Genomic DNA, 20,746 nt, shown 5'->3' with positions numbered 1-20,746 from the left:
ATATAACAGACATCGACATATTATTTGTATACACGCAGATACGTTAATGCAACAAGACAACACCCAAGCACGTAGAGCTGATGCTATTCCTCTTTCCAGTCCGGGCCAATTCGCTATGTATGAACATCTCGGCAATATTCATGGGGTATCAATGCGACCAAAAGTTCAGAAAATGTTTCCCAGATCCGTTCCTTCGTCTGTCATTCCTGGAGTCCACATGGGGTACTCCACGCTCATTCGAGGCCCTGTGGCCAGTTCTTCTCAGTCGGTGCATGTTCCTCCTGTAGGACTCTGTTTTATCGAGTCTGATTCCCACCGCTCTTTACATAAAAGGCAGTTTGCGTTACCGCTCTGCGAAGGACAGCACATACTGCTCCGCATTCGGATTCCGGGAAAGGTCTCTCTGGCCGTCTCGACAGCGAAGTCAGTCTCGCAGGACAGGTGGCAAGGCCTTCCTGAAAGCCTTAACACAACTGTGTCCAGCACGCGGATCTTCCAGACTTGCCGTGACCATGAGGAATTCTCGTGGCTGAGGTAGATTGTCATGATCGCGCCGTACTCTTCAAGCTCCGCACGGTAACCGTGGGAGAATCATTGCTAGAAGTACCCTTCCGGGGGCAGACTTCCAAGGATCACTTGGCAATTCCTATTGATTTGCTCCTATTGCGTTGTTGTTCCATAGAGTCATTGGTCATCGAGCGGACGGCCATGGCATATTCTATGTCGACGTCGGAAGTTTCTTCAGAGGACCGCCTTTGCAGCCAACTGGTTTGCGTTTTGAGCATTTGAGTGTCACTTGACTCTCGCTGAGGATCGGCATAATCTATCGCATCAAAAGGGTTCTCCTCGGGGTCGCGATCTCTCGAGCCGTTCCGAGCAACTTCAGTTGAGTCTCCGTTTTCCAGATGGGCTGAGCCCCCATGTTTCAGCTCCTCCCACCGAGGTTTGATATAGTCACTGTCAGGACTAGGCAATATCGGCAGAGGGCCGACCGGTTGAGGCTTGTCCCCATTTGGTGGAGGAGGCGGGGTGCTCCAATTGTTGGCGCTGTTCACATCCTCCTTGTGCTTCTTGTTGCGATGGTCTGCCGCGTCCATGGCGAAGCTGCCAAGCCGGCTCATTTTGAATGCCCTCAATCGGTCCAGAGCTGTTTTGAAATCATCCAAGACAACCGAGTCGGTCAAGCACTTGAAGACAAAGGACAGCTTCCAGAACGGGTTGATGCCGACTGGTAAAACAGACTTGAGGGCCGAGGTCACCGAGAGGACGTCCAGAACAATAAAGCAAATGCTGAGAACCATAGCACCCAGCATAACGGCAAATCGAGGAGAGATGCGAATAATTTGCGTCAATGTCAAGTCGTACTTGGTCTTGATGTTGTATATCAAGAGGCAAGCCGCTAATATCCACCAAGGATCCCGACAAAGTGCTTCCCACGGCCGTGTCCTGAGAAAGACCTTGTTGACGTTGTGAAAGTAGGTGAAGTTGGCGTATATCTCGACAATCCAATATGGGATCACCAAGATCACGGTGCCGATGAACAGGCGACTGACTGTCTTGTTGAGGAAAGGCCTCAACTTCATCCAGGCGATTACATTGTGCAACCACCAGGAGATATTGAGCGGAATAGCGGCTATGGAGAGCCACCAGGCGTACACAGGTGGGTTGAACAGAATAAAAAAGCCTTGCCAATACCCAAGGACTAGCTGTCAGACCGAGTTAATCTGGTCAGTCACTGTGGCAAGAACATAGCGGATCGAAAGAGCGCAAAACCCCCAACTTACCTCGAGCAAAATCAGCTTGTGCAGCAGGACGCCTTTCCGCATATTGGCCAATGTGATGCAGGACATGATGATGAGTGACCCGACCATGTATCCCTGCGCTGTTGTCTCTCAAAAGATTTTGTTTGTCAGCCATTTGTTCTTGCGGGCGGACTGTACGACGACGGGGGGACAAGGCAATACCCACCCCATGCTTCAAGGACAAGTCCATTTGGGTCACTCGGCCTCTGTTCTGGGTTATCAGGCTCATCGCGTCTAATCCAGGTATGCAGGACATGTTCAACTGTCGGAATTGGGCTCATCTTTGTCCGGGTTCCGAAGCACCGCAACCCGTGCGCAACGAGCAAAAGGGCGAAAGTCCGATCGCGCCCATTAAGACTGAATGCTCTGCGATACCCTGCGCATAGCAGAGCCGAAGGCAGGGGTCAGCTACTGCTCGCAGTCGATTTCAGGAAGCGCAGAGGGCAAAGTTTCAGTTGCTGCAGAATGGAAAGCTGATCAATGGGCGACAGCGAGTGAGTGATGGAGACAGGAGGATTTCCGTGAACGGGCGGGAGAGAGGTTCGCGAGGTGAGCAACGAGCGACGTCAACGAGTTGACCAAGTCGGAGTCGAGGAGAGGAGTGAGGCGTAGGTGGTTTGGACAGAGAGGGAGGAATCGATGTAATGATCATGGGCCCAAAGCAAAAAATGCGGGTGAGTGGGAAAAGGTGGAGGGCCCGTTGGCTGCACATCACTCACCGTCTGGTCGAGGTGAAAACGTGAAAAAAGATGACCCTTCTCCCCACCGACAGACGCACCAGACCCTGCCAAAACGCCATCGGCACCCTGAGACCCAGACCTGGTCCTGGGGGAATTTGGGGGCAAAGGAATCTCGCAACGAAATGCGTTGGCCGGGGGTGGAAGAGGTGGTCGAAGCGGGTTGCCAGTGGCTCCCCCAGTGGCGCGCAGCGGTGGAGGAGCCGGTTCTCCTTACGCCATTTTTCGGTCAATCAGCCCCTTCTCGGGTTAAAGCGAGAGCTTACGAGGCACGAGCTAAAAACATTCGCACCAGTATGAGCAGTGAGCACATAACCTAGGCAAAGCTCAGGCCTAAGAAGCCCCAAGAGGCATGCGCAGGAGCCTCCCCCCCCCGGACCGTGATTGCTGGGCCACCAGGCTGCTCGCGTGTCTCGACGGTCGATCAACGTCGACTGCGCTCGTCTCGATCCCCGTGTCCAATTCAATCCCAACCAGACATCAAGAATGACTCCGTACACCGTTGTTGGTCACATATTTCGATTTCACCGAGTGTGTGTCTTGTTACAAGCTCGTCCATGGTTCACGTATTCCTTCCTCAGCCGGCACAGCGTCGAGTCCGGTCACACAGGTGAGCTCGGTGGTATGGAGCTCTGCCAACGGAATATTTCCATCTCGCCCAGAGCAACCGTTGAGCACGTCCAAATGCCTCGATTTGTCTAGGCCCTGAGACCTGCAGCACATTGATGGATGGACTTCGGCAATGAATGCACACAGCAGCGATGGATTAGTCCAAGCTTGACGCAGCCACTCATGGCTGATGGCCGATGGCCTGTTGGGATACGGCTGGAGGGCTCCGAAGTTGTCGAGTTGTCGCCACCGGGGCCTTCCCGTTTGGAACTCGCGTGGCCGTGATTCATCTGATGACATCGAGGCTGATCATCAATCCATTGATGACTAGCCGCCTCATCGGCAAGCTCCCTCCTCCCATTAGCAGTCTATTTTCAGCAGACTCTATAAGGTACTCGGTATATATACACCCCCTTCTCGAATCCAAAGGAAAGCTCAAGGCTTTGTCGAGCCCTCTGAAACCCCAGAGACCTCAATTCATGTGACTATACCTTTAGGTGCGTTGGTGTGTTGCGGGGACCCCTGATTCTGATTCTGGGCTCTGATGCCGATGCTGATCCTGGGCTGGTCCTTTGGATCCTTCGGCTAAAACTCACGGGGTTGAGCCTGCGCCTTAGGAACCAGCTAGCGGCCCTGGCCGCCAATCCACGAGGCCAATTTTCCTTTCGCTTGTGAGCGAGGGTGCGCAAGTACGAAGCATTTGGGCGAGCACCGCAAGGAGTGCTTGTAACGACTAGTTCCGTGACAAATGGAGTAACCCCCCTCGTTACCGGTTCCGAAGCTTCTTAAACGGCCCAGCAGCACCAGCAGCTCCTGTCACAGTTCCTCCAACATGCAGGGGGTTTGCCCTGCATCACTCGTTGCTTCAACTTCACAACTCCTCCAAGTATCCCCCGGAGTTTTTCCACGAATCCTCGAGGCTTGTCTCCTGGCGATCGATCGTCCTCGAATGTGCAATCGAAAAGGCAAGCCAATTTCCTACAACCTGCTGTCCACAACAAGACGTCGCAATGGTACCCAGACGAGACGAGCATGACACGCCCATCAAGACCTCGACTCGCTATGACAGGCCCCGCTCTTGAGTCTCCATGCCTGCAAGGACGCCGGCACCAATGATGCCGCCATCCCGAGCTTCTCTTAAGAAGACACTCTTGCCGCCGTCCTGAGGACCTGCTCTCATCACTAGCCGGTCGATGAACCGTTGGCATTGTTCTTTGAAGTTGGGATAGTGCTGGATAATACCACCGGTGTAAGCAATGACCAATTCTTCTGGTCCTGACTTCCAGGCGGTGGCACCAGGAGCGGGCGACAGACCATCTCTCGCGTCACGCTGAGGGAGAGACGGGACACCTGACTTGGGAGATGGTGGCTTACTGTCGGTCAAGACCATCGCGTCAGGAAGTGACGTAGGGCTGCTAGGCTCTGTCAATGCGATCTCGCCCACGGTAGCCAGAAGCCCGACCGTGGCCGCAGCAATAAGCCCGGCGGACCGGACCTGAACCATCTGCGCAATTTTGCGAAGCGCGCCGGCCGAATGCGGTGACCAACCCCAGTTTGAGGATTCCGGAGGAGGGATGCGTCGCTTCAATTCGCCTGCCAATTCTGAATCGGACCGAGCCCGTGCAACGACTGCGCTCACAAATGTGGTGCTAAAACTATAGCTGTGTACAATCGTCGCGGGAAGCGACGCTGCGGGCACTGGTGGTTTGTGGGCACGCGTCATATAGTCAAAGAAAATGATGCGAACCAGCTCTCCAATGTACCGGCCCCCAGTCATGTATTCCAAAGGTTGAAAGCCGGGTCGCGCGCACGCGCGGTCCAATTGATGATCCCAATCAGTGGTAATGTCTTGCAAGGGCCCGCAAGCACCAGCGATTGTGATTTCGGTATTCACAACCGTCTCAGTAGCATGAGGTTTGTTCTTTCTGATTGGTTCGACTTTAGCCTCGCCCAAGCTTGAGAACTTCATGGGAATCGTAGCGTTGCACCCCGTGCCGACGATGATTCCAGCGACGACCCTAGAGTTCGGAAGGGATTTGACAGTGTATGCCAGAGAAGCGAGAGTCGCAATCGTGTCGTTGGTGATGGCGGTGATCTTCAGTCGGGGAAGGGGGCCGAGCTTCCTTCGCTTTGCTTTGGGAGACGAGCTCGTGGGAGACTGTCGACGAGTGTGGCGGGCGTAGCCTTGTAACAGAGTAGACCCAAGGTCAAGATCAGAACTGATGGTGAAGCCTTTCCCCATGGGCATCAACGTCGCAGCGGATAACTCGGTTTGCCTTGATTCTCTTGTCAGGAACTGGATGTTTGGATGAGTTGTCAGGACTTACATCATGGGAAAGCTGAAGGTGATGCCCATTGGGAGCTCATCTGGAACGGCCACTTTGCCCATGTCTGAAGTCAACCGATCCCCGACGACTTCGGCTATACAATCGCCAATCCAGGAGAAGAGGTCCTCCGTCTTGTCCATCTTCAAATGCTCTCCGATGGGCCATGCCTTCTCCAAGGTCCGCCGCACTCGAGGTCGTTGAGCATTCCGAATCGTCTCACGTGACCGCTCCACGCCATTGGCCGTAGGCAGCAGTTCCTCGGCGTCGCCCAACAGTTCGATGAATGCCACTCGCAGGTTAGTGCCTCCAACATCAATGGCCAGAAACTGGCCAGTCTCCTGTCCGGTGGGCAGTTTGGTGACGGGAGTAGGCAGGAATTGCTCCTCGGAGCGTAAGGCTAGCTCCTCATATACCTTGGAGAACTTATATGCCAGGCTGTGTACCTGGTTGTCGTTGATAAGCAGCGGCTGAATAAAGGCGTCGAGGTCATGCTCGAGATCATCAGGTGGCGGGCTTCCATTGCTGGCCGACCGATGCGAGGCTTGCTCCGACATGATCGTGGGTGGTTGAGGGGATCTCACGGACTCGAATGGTCGAATGGCTGAATGGTGCACCAATTGGTACTCTTGTACACTCACGTGCGAGGCGGCCAGGTCAGCATCGGAGAAAGAGGATGAGTCGGGGTGACCTAGCAGCAGGTGTCAGGGCAGTTGGGATATGTCGGATTGTCAAGGTCAGTTCGAGGTTCAAGTTTCGGCAGCGGGTCAGCGAAGGTTCATAGATGAAACAGGACCCCGGATAAGGAGACTGTGCCCGTGAAGAACAGGATTCGATCGCTATATCGCGTGGTTCAGATGTGACCCTGGGGAGTCGGGATGTGACGCTGGGACTTTGAGGGAGGGAAAAGGGAAAAGTCAGCCTCAAGCCTTTTTTTGCCTCGAGTGCGAATCAGCGACCATCTGAAAAAGGATGCAGGGCATCTTTAGGCGCACAGACCCCAGCGGAGGCCAGCAGCAAGAGAAGGGTTTTTTTGTGCAGCAGATGCAGTGGCTAATGAATGAGGCTTGGGAGGGGGTGTGAAGAAAGGGGGGGCTAGACCGGCGAATGGACTGGAGGCTACAGGAGGCTTACCCGTGAGATACTCCAGACGGCCTGCCACATGGCTACCTAGGTACCTACTGTAGCTATTAGCTTCCCTAAAGGTAGGGCTACCACCGCTTTTCGGAGCTCGCTATGGGCCACAGAGATGAAGTCATGCTTGATGCGTACGTAAAGCTGCCCCTCAGCCGGATCTGGGCAGCTCTTTTTGCCTAATTGGACCTGCGATAACGGCAGGGCTGGCGGCCAGCCTGGGGGCGCATCGGTGTTGGGTGCGACTTGGACGAGTACTTTCCTATGGCGCAGGCTAGCCATGTACCTAGGAGGTCACCGTGTACGTAGGCTCCCTCGATGAAGAACTGCCAGGGCCTCCTATCTATCAGGAGGCAGTTATGAGTCAGTATCTGTCAAGCCGGTTTGTCATATCATCTCGAGAGCAGCGTCACCCACCACCTGCAAAGGCTTTCGCATCGACAGCAGCAGGCAGACACCGCTGTCACGGTGCCACGGAGTACTCCGGGTCGACAGGTCGGTACCTGCCACTGGGCTGCCCGGGTCCCCGCAAGCTGCCCGCTACAGGCCGCCAGGATTCCAGGCTTGCAGATTCGCCAAGGTGACCCCATCCCCTCATCTCGACACACCGACGCCCGCGAAACCACTTGCATATAACGCCCTCACGCTAGTGCACACTGAACACACCTGCACCCATCATGGCTCTCCAGCCGCCGCATGCCGAGGAAAAGCTCCCACTACACAAACACTCCGAGTCGACGGCTCATGCTCTACCCAGGCAGCATGGCCCCCGAAGACACTACCTCGTGAGGCGAGTCATCCCAGCCATCCTGACGATACTGGTGGTCTTCTCCCTATTCCGCACTACGTTTGTCTGCCACCACCATTATGGGCCGACTTTATCCAGAGCACCCATAGATGTTGTGGAGGATGAGGCACCGAAAAACAAGATCCCGCTGGAAATACATGTCATGTCCAAATGCCCAGACGCTCGGGATTGCCTGCGCGAGCTGATTGTGCCAACGATGATCCAAGTGAACGAAAAGGTCAACTTCACAATGTCATTTATTGGAAGGTATGCTATCCTGCCCTTGGCCGAAAATCAATTCGTCGCTCACACGGCCACAGCGTCGATCCTGATTCCGACGCAGTGTCATGTAAACATGGACCGGGCGAGTGCCTGGGCAACATCATCCTCCTCTGCGCAGCTAAAGTCTATCCCGAAGTCAAACTCTGGCTCGGATTTGCCAACTGCATGATCTCCGAATATCCAGACATCCCAAAGCGAGACCTCGTCCAGAGCTGTGCCATGGAACACGGTCTTGACTTCCAGCAGCTCAACTCGTGCATCAGTGACGAAGGGGAAGGAATCGGTTTGCTTCGGGCCAGCATTGAAAGGAGTCAAGAGAACAACGTAACAAAGAGTTGTACAGTCAGGCTCGCAGAAAAGGTTCGATGCATTCGTGATGGCGGGAAGTGGTACGATTGTCCAGGAGGCAGTTCCGTGGACGCTCTTGTTGGTGATATCAACAAATTGTATGACTAGGATGGCATGTTGCTCCTTTGGTTGTTTGTCGGCTCTGGCAGATTTCAGCGTTGTTCAACTTGCATGATACCCGTGTCCAACATGATCAGCTCCCTGAGCTTCATCACAGACTTGGTCTCAGCCCATGGCGTTGTGCAGACTCCGATGCCGTCATTTGTGATTTTATCCCCCATGTTCAGATATATCTGAACATGTTCTCTCGAACACCCCTCTTCATGGCAACAGGCTTGCCGTCCTCGAGCTCGAGTCCAGCTTCTCCCCCATCTCCTGCCAGATTCTCCATAGCTTGCCGCATTTCCTCGTCAGCGTCGGCCATGCTCTTGTGGGTCTTCTTCAGCTTCTTAAAGGCTTCTTTCTTTTTCGCAGTGTCCACTACATTGGCGGACTTGCCCTCAGAGTCCTTAGTACTAGACGAAGACGTCAAGCGATGTTGGCTCAGTACATGATTCAAGACAAATGGTCGGCCACGCCTCATGACCTTAGAGAGAGCTAGAGTCTGTTGATTCATCATTGTAAGAACTCAGGCTGAGAATGCGCTTCCAGCCTCAAATAAGCCCTTCCCTTGCAAGAACGAACAGCTTCAAAAACATCTAAAAGGTGGAAGTCATCTACTTCGACTAGGTAGGTATTGCGGGGTGACGACCGGAGTCGGCTATCATCCAATGAGGCGCAAGATGAATGCCAAGCTCGGAGATTTTGATCCGGCCAGTCACGCTTGTAGACTAGACCTTGACGGCCTCGACGAGGGAGTCATGTCCATGGCCCAGGTACTTCTTGGGTGTATCTGTACCTCCATTCCTGCGACTTTCACTCTTACCTCACCTTTGTTCCACCTTGTTGCAGGATAGCCTCCTAAGTCTCAAGGGTTTTCCGGGTTCATCCAGACTCCCAGCAATCTACGGGAGCGCACGAGAGCAGCGAGGATGGCGACTCAACAGTATTATGAGCTGTACCGGGGCAGCAGGTAGGTTGCCCTCTGCCACCTGGCGCCTGCTGAACCGCTATGCCGCCTCCGTCCGGCAACACATCCACGGAGACTAGCGGCAGAAGATATTGACAGGCTATGCAGTATCGGCGAAGCGCTTATCGATACAATTGACGATCTCATCAATGACGGCCGAATCGAACCCCAACTGGCTATGAAGATCCTTAGCAACTTCGATCGCGCAATCGCCGAGACACTCGCAGAGAAGGTCAAGTCGAGAATGACATTCAAGGTTGGCCTCACAGATTGACAACCCTGCGTTGGATCTACTGACAGTGCCCACAGGGACACCTTGAGACCTATCGATTCTGTGACGATGTTTGGACATTTCTCGTTAAAGACGTCAGGTTCAAGAGTGATGCTGGTCAAGAGTTCCACGCGGATAAGGTCAAGATCGTCAGCTGCAATTCCAAGAAACCCGGCGAGGCATAGGAGCTTGAATGAACGAGGGCATGGGTTATGGTGGTGCTCTGTTAGCAGGATTGCATTATGGATTGCGCATGCAGAGCTAGACGCTGCTACGACATACACTTGGGCAAACAGGACAAAACACCGTTGAGAACGTTCACACGGAGTTGATGGCTATGATATGGGCTATGGGCACTCTCCATGAGTGGAAAATGATACCCCGTGCTGATTAAATGCAGCAAGGCTGCGACAAGGCATCTACAAATACTACGATTTCTTGCATAATCAGTTCTTTATGATGAATTTCATTCACAAGCCATCACCTCTTTGACATAGCCATACCATTCAACTCTAGAAGGAACACAGTTTGAGGGAGCAGGGTGCAGGGTGGGGCAGTCTGGGTCTGGAGTTGCGGCCTCACAAAACTTCAGAATCCAGTTATTCACGCTTCCCGTCGTGACCACCGATCACTGCCTTCGAAGCTCACTTTCCACCAAGAAGGCAGACATGCATAGTTTTCTTTTTAGGAAATGCAATCCGCAACGCGCAAATCCTCCTTGAGCTTCCGCACATCAGGGTTTCCCAGGCTGCAATCATCTAGCAGAACCAATGGCGCGCACTTTGCCTTGGACGGTTGACCATCTTCCGCCAGCCAAGAGAGCGCGAGTGGCTCCTGCGCCGCATGTCAAGCATGAGAGAGCATCCCCTCCAGCGCGCAGCGACAGTTTGGCCGATAGCACACCCGCGACTGACCGGGGACGCTCCGTCAAGGCATCTGCTTCAGCAGATCCAAGTCGTACGTTTTTCAAGTGAATGACGTGTCATGGATCGCACTGACCGCTGGGTAGGGAGGACACCTTCTTCATCTCCTCTTCGAGGCCCCCCAACAACAGAGTAAGCCATCCTAGTCGGCTACAGAGAATATGCTCTGACGGCCATGCAGGCTCATGCGAGAGGGGTACGATGGCGATGACATCTACATCATGGTGGAAGACGAGTTCCAGACGGTCGCACAGTCGTATACCGCACATCTGCATCACGCCGAATACAAGAGATTGGTCAAACAAGCACGGAAAGCAGTGCCGAAAGCCCTTCCTGAACCCACGTCGCCTATGTCCGAGAAGACAAAGAGACGACTCAAATCTGCTGCCTTACAGAACAAGCAAAAAGAGATTTTACGACGAGTCATTAGAGGTCCGGTGGTCGACGATGAGGAAGACGAAGACAAGGTCACCGACTTGTGGTCTGGCACCAGTCTCGCTCCGCTGATGGCGAGTAACAGCCAGCAGAAGAGGTCTCTTGTTGGTTTGGAGGGAATTTCGAGCAGTACAAAGGCTGGCATGGGTCTCGCCAGAAGTCCGAGCAGCAGAAGAAGCACCACCAACCTGGGAACAGATCATTTCGCACAACAGACATCCTCCAAACGAGACAATTCTAATGGTTCCTCGATTTTGGTGGCAGAAAAGCAGGAAACTCTGCAAAACGGTCTTCACCCCGCGTCGACATCTAGACTGTCCGACCACACTGTCCGACAACACAGGAACTCTCCAGTGCCTAGCAGATCCGATGAGCGAACTACGAAGCACAGGTTCGTTGTGGACCTCGACGATGATTCTGTCGCAACAGCAGCCGTGGATGACTCTCATGATGGTGCTCGCAGATCAAGAGCAGGGCCGCAAGCAGATGGAAGACACCTATCCAAAAGCATGGCAGACAAGGAAAGGGACAAGAAATTGCGATTCGAGGAAGTTCCGTTGTTCATAATTTGAATTCCCTCGCAAGACTTTGTGCTCTTATCCTATTTCCATCAGCGTATCCAAGGGTTGGACCGACATAACCGCCCAGAAAACCGCTGATCAGCGGAGGGTTCTGCGAATACATGGCACATGGTAACAGTCTGCCGTCATCTGAAGCAGATGTCGATTGTTTGGATTCTCTTCTCCTGGGAGCTCGATGCGTAGCTATCCTGTGCGTGGCTGAACAGTGCCTGGGTTGTACCTGTTGTACTTCTATCCAGCTGTATTCTCCCGAGGCTGTGTTTTTGAGGCAATGTGCATGGCTTGGGCATCTTCTCGAGCCTTTTCCACGAGAATCGCGTTCCTGAGGGTCATATATCAGCATATGTTCCGTAGGAAGGGGTTCGTCTTGGAGACTTGTACCCGTCAACATCTGTTCCAAGAGTGATGTTCTCCCGACGAAAATCAGTTGGATGTCCCTTTGGTTGGTACATATCAGCAACTCGTGGTCAAGACACCTCGCTGTCCTCAACTTACAATGATGAGTTTTCTCTCCTTTGGAGCTCGTTGGAGGTGTCCTCGCAGTTTTCCTTTGAGCCATTTGCGACCCGAGCGAAACTTGTTCATTGCGGCAGCTTTGAGTTCTCGAAGCGATGGCATTGACCGGTTCACAGCGAAACAATAGGACTCGGGTTTCTTGGAGTTGCGAGCGAGTGGACTTGCTTGGTGCTCGGACGGACGCCCTTGAGACCGACTCGATCAGTTATACACAGAAGGTGGGTGAGGCAGAGCTGTGCATGCCCGTTTGTCGACCTGGCTTTGGTCTGTTTGAACAGCAGAGAAACCAATTTTCGTTTGCCGCGCCGTGACAAGACATGTACAAAGGAGTGACCAGTAAGTTGGAGGTGAAACGAGTGTATAAAGGAAAGGAAGGAAAAGGTGAGAGACGAAGAACATGCACCTTGCGAAGAAAAGAGACTGAGAAAAGAACGGACGGAGGATCAGGCCATGACTCGATGTCGTGGCGCTCAGGTTGCCTTGGTGAGGGACGGTGAAGACAATGTGAGATGGAGGAGTGATGGCAGAATGCCTAGTATGCGGAGCCCTTTCAATGTGTCAAAACCGAGGCCTCATTCATTGTTCAGGACGCACACGCCCACGCACAACGAGACAATGCGAGCGTGACGCCGTTGACGAGGAGTCCGCCGTTCCCTGCCCTGGTGAGATCTGCACACCAACACAAGGGATGTAAATAGGATCGGCGGAGATATCAAACGCGGTCATTGAGGAATCCCATTGCCAACACGACCGGCCAAACCGCTCTCATGGCACCACCACCACCTTCTGAAACAGTGGGGAGCCTATTGACGCAAACGAGACACATCCTCCCGCCTCGTACAAAAGCGTGTTCTGCAAAATGACCCGTGCTCCCCCCATTCCTCGGGTTGATCCGACGGGGGCGGTGACGATGCGGGCAAGCCAAGGTTCGGGGGCATGCTGCTCCTTGCGTCAAAACTCGTGCATGGCACGGTGCCCTCGACTGCACCTTATTGATTGATTGGCATCTCTCTCAATTACCGGACTCCCCCCCTCCGAGTTACACGACCTGTGGAAGCAAGCCAAGGGGGGAGGGGGCTTCCAGAAGACTGCCCCTTCTTGCCTGCCCGGTCTCAATGCTCGATTCTCCATGATGCCGAACCCCTCCTCCCCTTGCATGGCAGAAGAAAGTTGAAGTCGGTGGTGGCATTCAAGAGAATGGACGATCATTCAAGGGATACATTGCTGATGGACGGGACATCATTGTAACCCTAACGTTGGCCAAGACGAGTTGTCGTGACCTCGCATGCAGAGGCTGGATAAATAAGAGACAGGACGAGGCACAACTCGAGTCAAGTATTCTATCATTGCGGCATAACAGCCGACTACATCTCCCAACGCCTCAGACGCCCTCCCGTTCACCCTTTGCTTCGACTGGAATGGGGGGATGGAATCGCCGTCATTGCATCTTCATTGAGACCGAAAGGGCATCACGCGCCACTCAATCCTGGCTCGTGTCCACCACGGTTGCCAAGGCATACTTCTCGTTCTGCTCCCTCATCTCCCTCGCAAACTCGCTCACATGCTCGGGGACACTGCTCACTCGGTTTGCCTTCTCATCCCCTTCCACGACGCCCTTGTACGCCACGGGCTCCCCGAAACACTCCCACACGGGGATGACGCCGGTCCAGACGGTGTCGCGGATGTCGTCCCTCTTCAGGTCCTTGAGCTCGTCGCGCGGGCCGCCGACGCGGACCTTGCCGCTGCCGCCGACGACCTTGACCCGGAGGATGCTGGTGCTCTGCATCTCGGCGCCGTCGGGCGGCACCCGCGTGTGGCGCCAGCGGTCGCGCACGACCGAGTTGGTGACCTGCTCCATGGCCCAGAGCTTCTCCTCGAGCGTCGTCACCAGGCTGGCGTACCCGAACACGGTGGCGGAGCGGTAGTTGACGTCGTGCGTGTTGGGTGTGAGCGTCAGGACGAGCCCGTCGACCAGCGTCGCCGAGATGGTCACGGGCAGTCCCTGCGCCGGTGGCGGCGGGGAGGCCGAGTCCGGGGCACCCTGGCCGCCGGCGTTGCGCGACAGGTTCATCAGCCGCGAACTGACGTACCCGTGCAGGTAGATGTCGAGCGGCTCGCCCAGCGACGCCGACGGGTGCTCGAAGCTCGCCGCCACCCCGACCATGGGCAGCGTGACCGGGAACGGATTCGCCGCGTCCGGCGTGTTGAACGAGACGTGCACCACCGTGCTGGTGTTGATGATGGTGTGGATTTGTTCGAGGTCATAGGTTGCTATTGTCGCCCCAAAATACAGAAAATCGTGAGCAAGCGGTTCATTTTCAGTGTAAGAATACTCGGCCCCCTCCAGAGGCTCTTTTTCCATTGCACTCTTTCCCCCCTTTGGAAAGGCCGAAAAGAGAAGAGAGGAAGAAGAAGAGGCCTCGAAATAGGGGGGTTGCCCATATCTCAAACAAAACGACGAAGAGAAAATGAGGACAGGACAGTCTCCCGCAGAGACACCGACTCGAAACAACAACAAGCCGTCATTCCGTCTGTTCTGCTTGAAACCTCCGCGTCTCTTTCCTCGCTCAAAACCCCAGAGGAAGACTCTGTTTATTCTTCTCCACCCTCCATCGCCAGAAAATACGCGGCTATCTTCCATTTCCGTTGGACTCTTCTATCTCTCCCTCCCTCTATCTCTCTCTATATCTCTCGGGCAGGTTTTCAGGGGTCACGTGTCCTGTATCGAGCACTGTGGACTCACCTCGCTGGTTATACCGGTTGACCCTGTTCACCGGCGTCTTGGGATACTCGAGCGTCCTGCCGTGGCCCATCTTAAGATCTAGTCACGTCGTATCGCCGGTTGCAGTGGGTGAATGAACTGGCTAGCGTGGATTGGATTCCGTTTTGGGTTGATTATTCAGGTCTCAGAGAGAATAGATTGCTGCGGTCGAGGTGAAAGAGGGTCGAGCGAGAAATAGATATGATGGTTGCGACAACGCGGGCCTTTCGGTTACCTACTCCGAGCAAAAGGTGGAAGGCGACTACAGAGACACATATGGTCGTAGGTATATATAATCACAGTCATTATCATAATCATATGGCGTCTACTTAAATCGTAGATTCATTATCAATGGCAACTGTCTCAATGGTAGAACCACCAAGCCATTGCCATACTACACCCCAGCGACCCAATCCCCCACCTCCACAGCTGAAGGTTAGCTAAACCGTCGGAGCCTTATCAGATGTTGGTACCCAGGCGATGCACTCTCGCTCGCGGTAGCCTGCCTCTTCTCCCTTCTCCCCTTCGAGTCAACCAATCCTAGAGTCTCTGCCCATGGACTGGGTCGGCCTGGACTGTGTAAGGCGCTCAGGGCGAGAATCGCAGAAGACCGCCCCCACAAATAGCAGGTCCACCCGAGCACAAAGCGAGAACAAGCGAATCGGCAAGGCTCGCGAAGATAAGGAGTTTCCTGGGGAACTCCCTGCTTGGAAATTGGCGCTCTTCCATTCGAGCATCCAGGTCATGCAGGCGTTAACGCGCTGATTGACGTCTATTTACTATAAAGCCTCTCAGATGAGCTCCTCTAGATAAGTGCTTCGAGATTATCGACTTTTCGGGCAGGTCTGAAGATAACCTGGCGCCAAAACATCACAATTTCACTCTTTCTTGACTGCCGCTGAGCCTTCGCATTTGGGGTCGGAAACTAGGACTTGATGCCAGATTCGCGCTCCCTGAAGGTTGATTTTCCAAACTCGACCCTTGGCCGGACCCATCAGTGTCTTCTGAGACCGAACTCCTCGCCGACGACGCTATATTTGAGGCTTGAGGCTGAGCTGACGGTGCTCGCCCGCGCACGAGCCCCGCCTGTTGTTGCTGGCCTAGTCGTTCGCGGTTCAAGAGCCACTGGACTTGTGATCTAGTGCTGAACAAGGCGGCGTTGGTATGGGCTAGCTCTTCTTTTATTCGCAAGGTTTCGTTCATTATCTGCATTGAAGATCTAGCGTCGAGATCTGCAAGTGCATTGGACATTGCTGCAACGTCATGCTCGAGGGTCGACACGGTCCCGCGCAAGGATTCGTGCAAAGCAAGGAGGTGCTGTTGAGTCTGAGAAATGGAGGAAGCCTCGGGATCTGGGGAAGGTGTCAAGGCGCGAAGATGTGCTGGCATGAGGAGATCACGGTGAGAGATTGCTGATGGAATATGGTCTCGTTCAATCTCCTCGATATCGGAAGCTTCGCCCGCCTGAGACTGGTCGGAATGACCAATGTGAGGCAGGACACGTTCATTGACAATGTCATTGATCCTGTCAAAGCCAGCCTCGAGGACTTCGTTTCGGACCTTGACCATGGCAAGTTGTTCCTGCAGAGATTTGAGCAGCTGAGATTGTCTTTGGAGGTATGGTGCCATGCGCGCCAGAGGGCACGTTTTCACGTGATTGTCCCGATCATCAGGGTGGAAGTCTTCTGTACAGCCGTATCCATGGCCGGGACAGCGCTGGTCTTCATCGGCGCCGCACCTATGGCCGGTAATGCCATTCAAATAGTCCCTGGCTGAAATTCTCTGGCCACATCGCTTACACTTGACGCCGGTATTTGGACAATCTTCATCCTTGTGTCTCAGCCACTCGCCTTTGCCCAATTCGATGACGGCGCCGCAGTCACACTCGATATGCGAAGAGTGGATGCATTGTTCCGGCACATAGTTCTTTCGTTTGATCAGTTTCCCACAGTCTGGATCCGGACACTGAAGCCGCTCATGCGGACACTCTTTCGTGGCGTGTCGCTCGACGTAGCCTCGAGCGACCACCTCTTCACAATCCTCGTTGGGACACTTGACTCTGATGTCGTTGCACATGTTGATTATGAGGCGGGAAGCCTTGTGGGCAGTCGACAGGAGGAAGGAGCGACACGAAGGACATTGATTCCGTGACCCGCTAGAACCTCCCTCTCGATATTCCTTCAGGCAAGACTCGCAGAATGTGTGATCGCATTCGAGGACAACGGGCTCGATGAAAGGGACATGGCATATCGGACACATCAAGTTTGCGTCGTACTCCGACACATAATCGAGCGCGCGGAGGTCTATAGTCTTCTTCTCAATGTCCCTCGACAGCGGCTCGTGGGACAGAGAGGAAGGCGACCGTGGAGGTGAGACTCGGGGACGAGAGCGAGCGAACTCGGCAAAGAGGGTGTCGAACTGTGACTGAATCGGACTCGGTGAGGGGAGGGCGCCATAGCCAGCCCCAGAGTATCTCACATCATCGTCATCCATTTTGAAAGTGGACAGGATTGAGTCGCAAACCTAGAGGAAGAGAAGAGGAGAACCTCGCATTCGGCAGCCAGAGGGGCATGTTTTAAGAAAGGCCGCTGTTTGGTTGAAGTCAGTTTTGTTGTTGGAAGTGAATCGGAAGGCGACGTGTGGAGAAAAGATTCGTCGCCTCGGGGGTCGGAATCTGGTCGCTATTGCACGATGGACTGCGGTGACGACGAGGGTGAGCGGATGCGTTGTTCCTGGGTCTGGGCCCGCCCTTGCCTCATCTGACCCTTAGGCTTCTGAGGCCCCTCAGGTGGAAGGGGAGGGGCACCCTTAGGGGCCCCTTGGAAGCACCCTAGACTCGATTGGGGGACCCTAAGTCGCCTGCACTTCCGACACCCAACTCGCTCTCCTCGTGCTTGGCAGGTCACGGCAGGTGCATCTGCCGCCTACTCGCCGGCCACTAGGCTTCACCTTGCCCCGGACTTTCCGCTGGTATTCTTTCTTCCAGGCTTCAGCTGACTTCGTCCAGGCACTCTCTACACAAATGAGCCTCTTGTCCCATGCGATTCGTCCAACCCTGTGAGACACTCTTTACATAGGACGCCCACAGCACTCATCCAACCTCTCTCGTTCTCTTCCTTGTGCCTTGGCATCAACCGTGGAACTTCCTGCGACCTCCAGCCTCCCCCCGCAACACCTCTCCTCAAACCTCGTGCTCCGTCCCAACTCACAATGTCCAATCCATCCCAACTCCTACTCCTCGCCGACCACATTAAACTCTCTCTTCTCGAGCGCCAGCGCGCCATCTCGCTAAATCTAGACCTAAACCCTTCGCAAGACTCGAACATCGCCCGCTCACTAGAATCCTTCCGAGAAGGCATCGAAGCCCTCTCTAACCGCTCCCCTGAAGATGAATCGCTGTCCCAACTTTGGAGTCAATATAATGATCTATCGCGGCAGTTTCAAGGGGAAAGCTCTGCAACGGCCGAAGACACACTTTCTTCACCGAATGACCCGGCTTTGAAAGAAGACTTTGAACGTGCAAAGACCCGCAAACCCAGTGACGCTGCCCAACAGCAGAGAGCCTCGAACTTGCGGAAGCAGGATGCGGCGGTGGCGCAGAATCAAGGCGCCAAAAATGTCCGTTTCCGCGATGACCCTTCGCAAGAATCACTTGATGTGCAAGACGAAGCGAACCGTGCGGCCCTCTTCCCTGCTCGCTATACGGATGAGGAGGACTCTCGCGCTCGTACCCCCGACCCCTCGGAGAGCATGGACAACCAACAAATCCACGTCTACCACCAACAAGTGATTGCTGAGCAAGACGAGCAGCTTGACCGGCTGGGTGAATCTATTGGCCGGCAGCGGCATCTGGCCATGCAGGTGGGTGACGAGTTGGAGGGTCAAATTGCTCTCTTAGATGAAGTCGACAGGGGTGTAGACCGGCATCAAGGTCGGCTAGATGGCGCAAAGAGACGGTTAAAGGGGGTCGGAGAACGGGCGAAGCAGAATTGGGGCATGACGACGATCGTTGTGCTGATTGTTATTTTGGTCTTGTTGATTGTGTTACTGAAATGAAGCGAGCTTACACGGTGACAACTAATGTGTCTGGGAATGAGCAGGCGATCATATAGATGGTAAAACGACAGGAGCTTTGGGCCCTCTTGCAAACCGGGGCCCCAAAACGATGCGAAGCAAGAGTCTGGGATATTGCTGACACCCTTGGCGGTTCCTCAGACATTGTGTGAGGTTTTCACAAGCGAGGCATGTGCTTGCCGTACTATGTTGCCTCGGGTGTCCCTCAGATATACTTGCTAGGAGTACAGTCGAGCAAGGCCAGAGAGGACATGCGGATGGTACCTTGGCCTTGCTCATGATTGATGAATGAGGGCGTGGTTGCGCAGGCACATTATGGAGAAGCCTAGAATTTCCTGTCTGCGTGTATCCATATAATATGTACAGTACATGCAACTGGATCCCCGTCATGCGTAGAGCGAAGAGACTTGCATCCACCATATCATGCCATCAATGCCGCTCCAGCATCAGCTCTGGGCTACGACGGAGGCTCAGCCCCAAGCCTTGCATCTTACATCTTGGTCTGGAGTTCAGGTCCGGTTCCAGATCTTGCTCTTCCAAGCAAACGGGGGTATCTTGTTCCCTGCACCACGGGTCTTTTGGCGCGAGGATCTACAGTATCTGTCCTGCTCCCTCGGTTCCCTGCTGCGATGCGAGACGATGCAGCGCGACACGACGCTCGTACATGGGCTCTATGCTCTATCTCATCGGTCCGATCCTTTTATTTCGTAGACCATTTCATCTCCGCACGCACCGCATGAATCATTTTTGAGGTCCTCCTCATGAGAAGAGAAGGCACATTCCGTCCGTTTTTTTGGTCACCGACGCCAGATACGCCTGGGATCCTTTGGTGACTGGACAGGCGAGTTCATCTCGACACCGACGACGGATCACCTCACCACGGCTCCCTTCAGCGTCTGGACCGTACATTTCCCCTTTCCCTCCACGATCAACCAGCCTTTCTTCTCCTTGTCGCCCTCAATCTCCACGCCGGGCCTGCCCGCATCAAACCCAACCGCACACTCCTCACTCGTGAAGAAGCCCGGTTGTACGCTTTCCCACACTTTCTTCTTCGGGTTTAACTGCTTCTCCGGCCCCTTGCCTTCGCCGTACGGCCAGCCCTCAAAGTAGACTTTATCACCCGCTTCGCTTCCCTCCGGGGGATTGACGAGTTCCACAATGCGATCAGCTGCGTGCGGGTCTGCGCCTTCTTCCGCCGGCGGGGACGCAGCCAGCACCATGGCCGCGGATTTAATGCTGCGCATGTTCACCGGCTTCAGGTTCGCCACAACCACGACTTTTCGGTTTTGCATTTCCTCCAGCGGAACCAGTCCGTTCAGACCTGAACATACCGTCCGCACAACTTTGCCTGTCTCTTCGTCCACTTGGGTGTGTTCTGTTCCTTCAGGGTCGCCCATGGCAATGGTGGAGACGTAGAGGGAATCGGCGTTGGGGTGTGCGATCGCGCGAAGGATGTGGCCGACTCGCAAGTCGATGAGGGCGGGCGACACCGGCGCTGCGGGCGTGGCGGGGGCTTTGGGCTGCTTGGGCTGCTTTGGCGCCTTTTCTTTCTTTTTGTTGTTGGTGGACGGATTGGTGGTTCCCTCTGCGGGGGCGGGGGCTGAGGTGTTGGATTTGACGTTCTCGGCGATCTCGTGGTTGAGGGCTGCCTTGGTCTCAGCGGGGATGGCTTTGTCAACAGGGCCGCTACTCGATGAGGCATCCATGGTGGCAGACTGAGGTTTGGTGCGGCCAACGACCAGAGGTTTGTGCTGTGCGGGAGCAGAGGGTGACGTGGAAGTCGAGGGGACTTCGGACGTCATTGATGATGTGATGGTTCGACAGGGTACGGCAAGGGAGCCCCGACCAACGCAGGGGGTAGAAGGTGAGGAAACAAGAGACGTTAACGAGACTCTTTGTTTGGTAAAATTTTCGAGGTGAATGCGCCGCGAAGTGAAGATCGGCGTGCGGAGTTTCATTCACTGATGCGTGTACCGCGGGTCAAATCCCTCTCGCTAAGCACGCGATTGAAGTTCCTTCCGGCCTATGGCTTTCGTTCGTTTGTGTAGTCCACTGGGTTTTATAGGAGTCTGGAGGTGAAGTCTTTGCAAGCA

General features: G+C 54.4%; 10 protein-coding genes across 12 annotated transcripts; 4 read left to right on the top strand and 6 right to left on the bottom strand.

The window, feature by feature from the left end:
- Position 1: 1 nt before the first annotated feature.
- Positions 2-2,621, bottom strand: PV07_01104. 2 transcript variants are annotated; one of them, XM_016387606.1, is made up of 3 exons: positions 1,969-2,621; positions 1,785-1,882; positions 2-1,706 (listed from the first exon to the last, which is right to left on the bottom strand). In XM_016387606.1, the coding sequence occupies exons 1-3, from the start codon at positions 2,081-2,083 to the stop codon at positions 633-635; spliced, it is 1,287 nt and encodes a 428-aa protein (XP_016254534.1). In that variant the 5' UTR covers positions 2,084-2,621; the 3' UTR covers positions 2-632. The 2 variants fall into 2 exon arrangements, with proteins under 2 accessions (XP_016254534.1, XP_016254535.1); XM_016387607.1 differs by having other exon boundaries at positions 1,785-2,621.
- Positions 2,622-3,416: 795 nt separating this feature from the next.
- Positions 3,417-6,506, bottom strand: PV07_01103 (uncharacterized protein). Its single transcript, XM_016387605.1, has 2 exons — positions 5,476-6,506; positions 3,417-5,424 (listed from the first exon to the last, which is right to left on the bottom strand). The coding sequence occupies exons 1-2, from the start codon at positions 6,027-6,029 to the stop codon at positions 4,209-4,211; spliced, it is 1,770 nt and encodes a 589-aa protein (XP_016254533.1). The 5' UTR covers positions 6,030-6,506; the 3' UTR covers positions 3,417-4,208.
- A 616-nt stretch (positions 6,507-7,122) lies between these two features.
- Positions 7,123-8,614, top strand: PV07_01102 (uncharacterized protein). Its single transcript, XM_016387604.1, has 2 exons — positions 7,123-7,660; positions 7,714-8,614. The coding sequence occupies exons 1-2, from the start codon at positions 7,284-7,286 to the stop codon at positions 8,129-8,131; spliced, it is 795 nt and encodes a 264-aa protein (XP_016254532.1). The 5' UTR covers positions 7,123-7,283; the 3' UTR covers positions 8,132-8,614.
- Positions 8,307-8,639, bottom strand: PV07_01101 (uncharacterized protein; the record flags this gene model as incomplete). The annotated part of the gene is made up of 1 exon (XM_016387603.1): positions 8,307-8,639. The coding sequence occupies one exon, from the start codon at positions 8,637-8,639 to the stop codon at positions 8,307-8,309; it is 333 nt and encodes a 110-aa protein (XP_016254531.1).
- Positions 8,640-8,876: 237 nt separating this feature from the next.
- PV07_01100 (transcription initiation factor IIA subunit 2) lies at positions 8,877-9,918 on the top strand. The gene is made up of 3 exons (XM_016387602.1): positions 8,877-9,095; positions 9,201-9,348; positions 9,402-9,918. The coding sequence occupies exons 1-3, from the start codon at positions 9,055-9,057 to the stop codon at positions 9,546-9,548; spliced, it is 336 nt and encodes a 111-aa protein (XP_016254530.1). The 5' UTR covers positions 8,877-9,054; the 3' UTR covers positions 9,549-9,918.
- Positions 9,919-9,945: 27 nt separating this feature from the next.
- On the top strand, positions 9,946-13,700 carry PV07_01099. Of its 2 annotated transcripts, XM_016387600.1 has the most exons (3): positions 9,946-10,320; positions 10,373-10,418; positions 10,468-13,700. In XM_016387600.1, the coding sequence occupies exons 1-3, from the start codon at positions 10,134-10,136 to the stop codon at positions 11,291-11,293; spliced, it is 1,059 nt and encodes a 352-aa protein (XP_016254528.1). In that variant the 5' UTR covers positions 9,946-10,133; the 3' UTR covers positions 11,294-13,700. The 2 variants fall into 2 exon arrangements, with proteins under 2 accessions (XP_016254528.1, XP_016254529.1); XM_016387601.1 differs by having other exon boundaries at positions 10,373-13,700.
- Positions 13,154-14,811, bottom strand: PV07_01098 (uncharacterized protein). Its single transcript, XM_016387599.1, has 2 exons — positions 14,562-14,811; positions 13,154-14,089 (listed from the first exon to the last, which is right to left on the bottom strand). Exons 1-2 carry the CDS (start codon positions 14,629-14,631, stop codon positions 13,299-13,301), a joined length of 861 nt encoding a protein of 286 aa, XP_016254527.1. The 5' UTR covers positions 14,632-14,811; the 3' UTR covers positions 13,154-13,298.
- A 337-nt stretch (positions 14,812-15,148) lies between these two features.
- On the bottom strand, positions 15,149-17,203 carry PV07_01097 (uncharacterized protein). The gene has a single exon (XM_016387598.1). It carries the CDS (start codon positions 17,070-17,072, stop codon positions 15,450-15,452), a length of 1,623 nt encoding a protein of 540 aa, XP_016254526.1. The 5' UTR covers positions 17,073-17,203; the 3' UTR covers positions 15,149-15,449.
- A 351-nt stretch (positions 17,204-17,554) lies between these two features.
- Positions 17,555-19,017, top strand: PV07_01096 (uncharacterized protein). The gene has a single exon (XM_016387597.1). The coding sequence runs from the start codon at positions 17,790-17,792 to the stop codon at positions 18,633-18,635; it is 846 nt and encodes a 281-aa protein (XP_016254525.1). The 5' UTR covers positions 17,555-17,789; the 3' UTR covers positions 18,636-19,017.
- On the bottom strand, positions 18,979-20,738 carry PV07_01095 (uncharacterized protein). The gene has a single exon (XM_016387596.1). The coding sequence runs from the start codon at positions 20,609-20,611 to the stop codon at positions 19,523-19,525; it is 1,089 nt and encodes a 362-aa protein (XP_016254524.1). The 5' UTR covers positions 20,612-20,738; the 3' UTR covers positions 18,979-19,522.
- Positions 20,739-20,746: the final 8 nt, after the last annotated feature.

Source organism: Cladophialophora immunda (assembly GCF_000835495.1).
Source record: "Cladophialophora immunda strain CBS 83496 unplaced genomic scaffold supercont1.1, whole genome shotgun sequence".
Classification (NCBI taxonomy): domain Eukaryota; kingdom Fungi; phylum Ascomycota; class Eurotiomycetes; order Chaetothyriales; family Herpotrichiellaceae; genus Cladophialophora; species Cladophialophora immunda.
This window is presented reverse-complemented; position numbering and strand designations above follow the sequence as displayed.